This window comes from Gymnoscopelus braueri, assembly GCF_963280865.1.
Source record: "Gymnoscopelus braueri genome assembly, chromosome: 19".
NCBI lineage: Eukaryota > Metazoa > Chordata > Actinopteri > Myctophiformes > Myctophidae > Gymnoscopelus > Gymnoscopelus braueri.
In genome coordinates, this window is record NC_137621.1 from 23,186,343 (window position 1) to 23,191,339 (window position 4,997).

Below are 4,997 nucleotides of genomic sequence, written 5' to 3' on the forward strand. Positions count from 1 at the left end.
TGCATTATACTGCGGGCAACCCCGTGGATCTTTCTTTTCGGACATCATGGCGGACCGGTTCAATAAGGTGTGCAACTCCGGAGTTATTATAATGTATTTATTCGTGCCGCAGCTGGATATACATCTCTCCTTTAAAGCTAAACTGAAAACGATCATTATAATACGTCTTACCGTACTCGCAGTTTTGCTTGACGTGTCTCCTTACAAGTGTTTTTAAGCCGAGAATGTTCTGTGTTGGACAGCTACTGATAACTGAGTACTGCCTGTATCATGGCCATGGCAGCCTCCTAGCAAGACAACGTTGTTAGCAGCTGGCTAACGTTAGCTTAAGGCCCCGTGTGGATTTTAAGTCTGTGTTCAGTGACTTAAATGTACCTTTTAAGCTGAGTACAATTGACACAACCAGAGACATCCTATTCGTTGCAATTGACTTATTTTAGAGCACACGTGGTATAGTTGTCTGCATGCTTCGTGCATAGTAATGATGCCGGGCTGAATGTCAGCTTTACCGGACCCAGGATGGGTCTGGGCACCGCAATGTAAAATTGTCTATTTTGTCCAAAATGATAAAATGAAATGTTAGAAAAATTGTCCTATAATGTAAAGTATACATGATGTGAACATGAACGGTACATTATCAGTCTTAATTTTATCCTTCAACTTGTTTATGCCCCAAAATGACTGGGTATACAGGTTTTGTAGTAATTGTAGACATATTGGACCTTAATTGTCGAATGTTTAAGCATGTTCTAATCATATATACTTAACTTAGACATTTTTTCTAATATTGTATTTAACATTTTGGGCAATATAGCCAATCGAGGTGCCCACCTATCCTGTTAACGTCTTGTCCATGTGCTGTCATAAAGCTCAGCACTTGAACAATGCGAGTGAACCACATAGTTTGACATGTGCGCGTATTGTTGTAGTTCATCACACATTTCTTTGCTTACATGCTGCTGCCATTAGTAGTGCCTGGTTATTCAACTGTGTGCTGGCTACCATGCCTATCAACGGTTGCCTATCTGGGAACATTTCATCTTGACTAACGTGTCCTTAATTCATGTAGGTTCTGCTGCTTGATGGCAGAGGCCATCTACTTGGGCGTCTTGCTGCCATTGTGGCTAAACAGGTCCTGCTGGGTATGTAAAGATTATTTATTTTGGCAATTAGCCATGCTAACATGTTACTATGGTCATGACGATTTCCTATTAAGACATTTGCCTAGTATCTCTAGAATGTTCTGCTGTATTGTCTGTCAATGATTACACTATTATCTTTGGTTGAGTTTAACGACCATGAAAAAAAACATGCACTACCATCTGAGACTGACAGTCACCAGTAAGTGTCAATGTTGTTCTTGTCTATCCACATTTTAAGACATTTTTTTTGTTTCTTCCCTCCCTGTAGGCCACAAGGTGGTGGTGGTGAGATGTGAAGGCATTAACATCTCTGGAAACTTCTACCGCAATAAACGTCAGTATTATTAATACATTAAAACAAAAAAAAACTATAGGATGCATCCTCTTTAACCTGCTTACTCTCAATGATGATGATGTTTAAAAATTTGAGTTAACCATGAGAATACTTACATGCACTACCATCTGAGGCATAAGCGTTGCATTCTTAACCAATGTTATTGTCTTGACCCACTATCATTCATGTGTAAGGATATCAAATGTTGGTTTTGTTCACGTGCTTTTTGAACAGTGAAGTACCTGGCTTTCCTGCGTAAGAGGATGAACACCAATCCCTCCCGTGGACCATACCACTTCAGAGCTCCCAGTAAGATCTTCTGGAGGACCGTCAGAGGTGAGATTGTAGATGATACAGAAATCTGGAATTTTCTCATATCTCTAATTTTGACTGAAATTGTACAGACCCCCTGGTCCATGACTGCATATCACACTGGTGCCAGAATGATTATGAAACATCTTTTCACTTGCATGCGGTACCTTTACTTGACTGCTTGTCTTTCGGAGATGAAAAATGTTAAAATTCAGACCCCTCCAACTAGCTTGGGATAATTTCAATTAGTGTAGTTTCTTGGTTGATGTTAACCACTTAAACCTATATGCTTAGTTGACCGTATAACAAAAATGTGCTATTACAAAAAACTCTTGACCAGAGTCTGCCCGGATCTTTTAATTACATTTCATGTGGTTAAGGCTGAGATCCCTTGGCCTAAAAATGCATCTAAACAATGAAGCAAGGTTACCTGTACACAGTATCTGATTATCTTGGATATTATGGAAAAATAAGTTCAATAGAAGGTGGCAAGATTAGCCTTTGTTGGAAGACCTTAGGCCATGGGTCGGCAAGTAAGCTTGGCCTTGGGCCAAACCTGTTCAAAGACATTAGATGGTGGTGCCAGAACACAATCAATGGCTAATTTAGGACCTGGAACAACCTTATATACAATAATAACTATTGTTATAAAAGTTACTACATAAAGATGTGGTATGACAATTGATAGGAAAGCATGTGGAATCAAATTACAGGTTACAGGTGCACACAGAAATGCGTATGTAATCCTTTTTGTGCAGGCTTCATCCTTGAATGTTCTACTTGGATATTTAGTTAATCAAAAAGTTTAAAAAGAACATTTTATCTGGAGACAGTCATACTCCTTTTCGAACAAGAGCTCTTTCATGGTTCAAGGTCTCTTAGAACGGATAGAAACAATGTATCATTCAAGCATGTGAAACACAGCTTTTGTTTTTTTAAACGTGAGAAGTTTTTCATCCACGTCTCAAGAGGAAAGTTGGCAGTGAAAACATAACATTCAAAGAATGGAAATGGAACTATTTGTTCATCATGCATGATTTCATCAATTCAAAGCTATTGCTGTCCATAGCCTACCTGGACTATAAATTATTTTTAAAATAATTTGTCGAGCCAGACAGATTGTTTTTTAATTATAAGATGCTCATATGGCTATCATTATCAGACATGGGTATCATGGTTTTGGTGATTGTCCCTTGCTTGACATTGATGAGTCTTTATTCCAAAACTGATCATCTATTGATGAGAAACTAACGGATCTGACTACTGAGTTGAGGCTTGGACACAATCTTGGATATGCTATTGGATCTGTGTAATGTTTGAAAGCAATCATTTGTGACTATAATCTAATTTAACTTTTCTTAAAACCAGGTATGCTTCCTCACAAAACTAAGCGAGGACAGGCTGCACTGGACAGACTGAAGGTGTTTGATGGTGTCCCCCCTCCATACGACAAGGTGACTTAGTCTTCCAACCAGGAAGGACCAAGGGTGTTCTATTTAAACCTGTGCTGTCTGTGATGTTACTTTTTTAACCTTACCATGCCTTGTTTGAGTCTCGACTCTGAAACGATACACTTATCTGAGACATGCTATTTTCTCATAAGCGGATCTGCTGTTGTAGACCGTGTCTAATGTTCATGTCCTTCACAGAGGAAGCGTATGGTCGTCCCAGCTGCCCTTAAGATTGTGCGCCTGAAGCCCACTCGCAAGGTGAGCCTATTATAAACTTTTGAGTTGAGGTGGATATTGATTACCCATTGTATGCACACTAATGATGCCTAAATGTAGCTTCACTTATTGTGCCACTATGTTCTTGATTGACCGAGCTGTTTATCCCATAGCTGATCATTTGATGACACAACTTTACAACTTCACCACACAATCTTCAGATTTGAATCAATAACAACAGCCATATCTTTATAGAGATGGTGTAAAATGTGTCAGTTTTGCAAATACAGCAAGATTGTGTACTGTAGTAATTAAATTATCTGAGTAAAGTGTCAACCTCTGAAGCAGAACATAGTGGGACAGTGGATTTTACTAGTAGATGTTTCCATACATTCTGATTGTTTCCCCCCCCCCCCCCCCTCATAGTATGCCCTCCTTGGGCGCCTGGCCCATGAGGTCGGCTGGAAGTACCAGGCTATCACAGCCACTCTGGAGGAGAAGAGAAAAGAGAAGTCTAAGATCACCTACAAAAAGAAAAAGGCTGTGATCACCTTGAGAAAGAGGGCGGAGAAGATCGCAGAGGCCAAGCTTGCACCATACACAGCAGTTCTCAAAGAATTTGGAGTCCTTGTCTGATTTGGTGGCCAATAAAGGTTCTAAACGTTTCTAGAACATGTTTTGACTTATTCCTTTCCAGAGAAGATCGCAGAGAGCAAGCTTGCACCATACAATGGTTCTCTGAATTTTGTGTTCTGTCAGTTGGCCAATAAATATAATGTTTATAGAGCATGTTTTGATTTATTCCTGAGTTTAACTTAATTGTGGAATAAAAGGGAATTCTTGAAAATTATGTGCACATATCTGCTCATCGGACGTTTAAACGGGTGGATAAGGTACTGTAGACATGGTGTTTACACTTTGGCTTGAGGATGGTTCACCTTGACTGACATTAAGTTTTGACAGGTAAGATTGTATATGTGGTGAAACAGTTGTCAGCGTCATTGGACTCGATCACAAAGGGCAAGAGCTAGTTTTAATACCACAAGGTGTGGAAATCAGCGGTTATGTATTGTATTGGAGAACAAGTGACTGCACCACAAACGACTTGATTACACTTGTTCAGCTCCGTATTTATAGTAAACCAATGATGACTTGTAAAGAATGCCAAAAGTGCATTAATTTCAAACAACATTTTTGAGTATACAGGCTTAATGGGAAATGTAATGCTTTATACACCTGCAGTACAGTGTAGGTCAATAATTGGCATACGCTAACCTAAACTAAGTATTTTCTAAACTGATTATTAAACCTTTTAACTTCAAATATGTCTTATCCAGAGTTTAAAAAAAGTAGAGATGATACCAAATGTGATATTACATTTGTCTTACAGCTTCTGTATTACTGTCAGTCCTTTGTACTGCAGCACATACATTGACTGCACCTCGGTATGACATCAATGTCAAATCTGTCTACTAATTCAGAGGGTTTCTGCTTTACTTTCCCCACATTGTCTTAAAATGTGATGCTAAATTCAAGAATATT

The 4,997-nt window shown here is 39.0% G+C and overlaps 1 protein-coding gene across 1 annotated transcript; it reads left to right on the plus strand.

Annotated features, from left to right (window-relative positions):
• rpl13a (ribosomal protein L13a) lies at positions 1-4,242 on the plus strand. The gene is made up of 7 exons (XM_080414795.1): positions 1-67; positions 1,070-1,142; positions 1,411-1,476; positions 1,711-1,812; positions 3,157-3,242; positions 3,438-3,497; positions 3,882-4,242. Exons 1-7 carry the CDS (start codon positions 47-49, stop codon positions 4,089-4,091), a joined length of 618 nt encoding a protein of 205 aa, XP_080270921.1. The 5' UTR covers positions 1-46; the 3' UTR covers positions 4,092-4,242.
• Positions 4,243-4,997: the final 755 nt, after the last annotated feature.

Bases quoted from the DNA above. Each gene is read 5' to 3' on its own strand.
- rpl13a (XM_080414795.1), top strand. From the start codon at position 47: ATGGCGGACCGGTTCAATAAG. The intron at 1,143-1,410 runs GTATGTAAAGAT...CCCTCCCTGTAG, and splicing joins GGCTAAACAGGTCCTGCTGG to GCCACAAGGTGGTGGTGGTG. The intron at 3,243-3,437 runs GTGACTTAGTCT...TGTCCTTCACAG, and splicing joins TCCCCCCTCCATACGACAAG to AGGAAGCGTATGGTCGTCCC.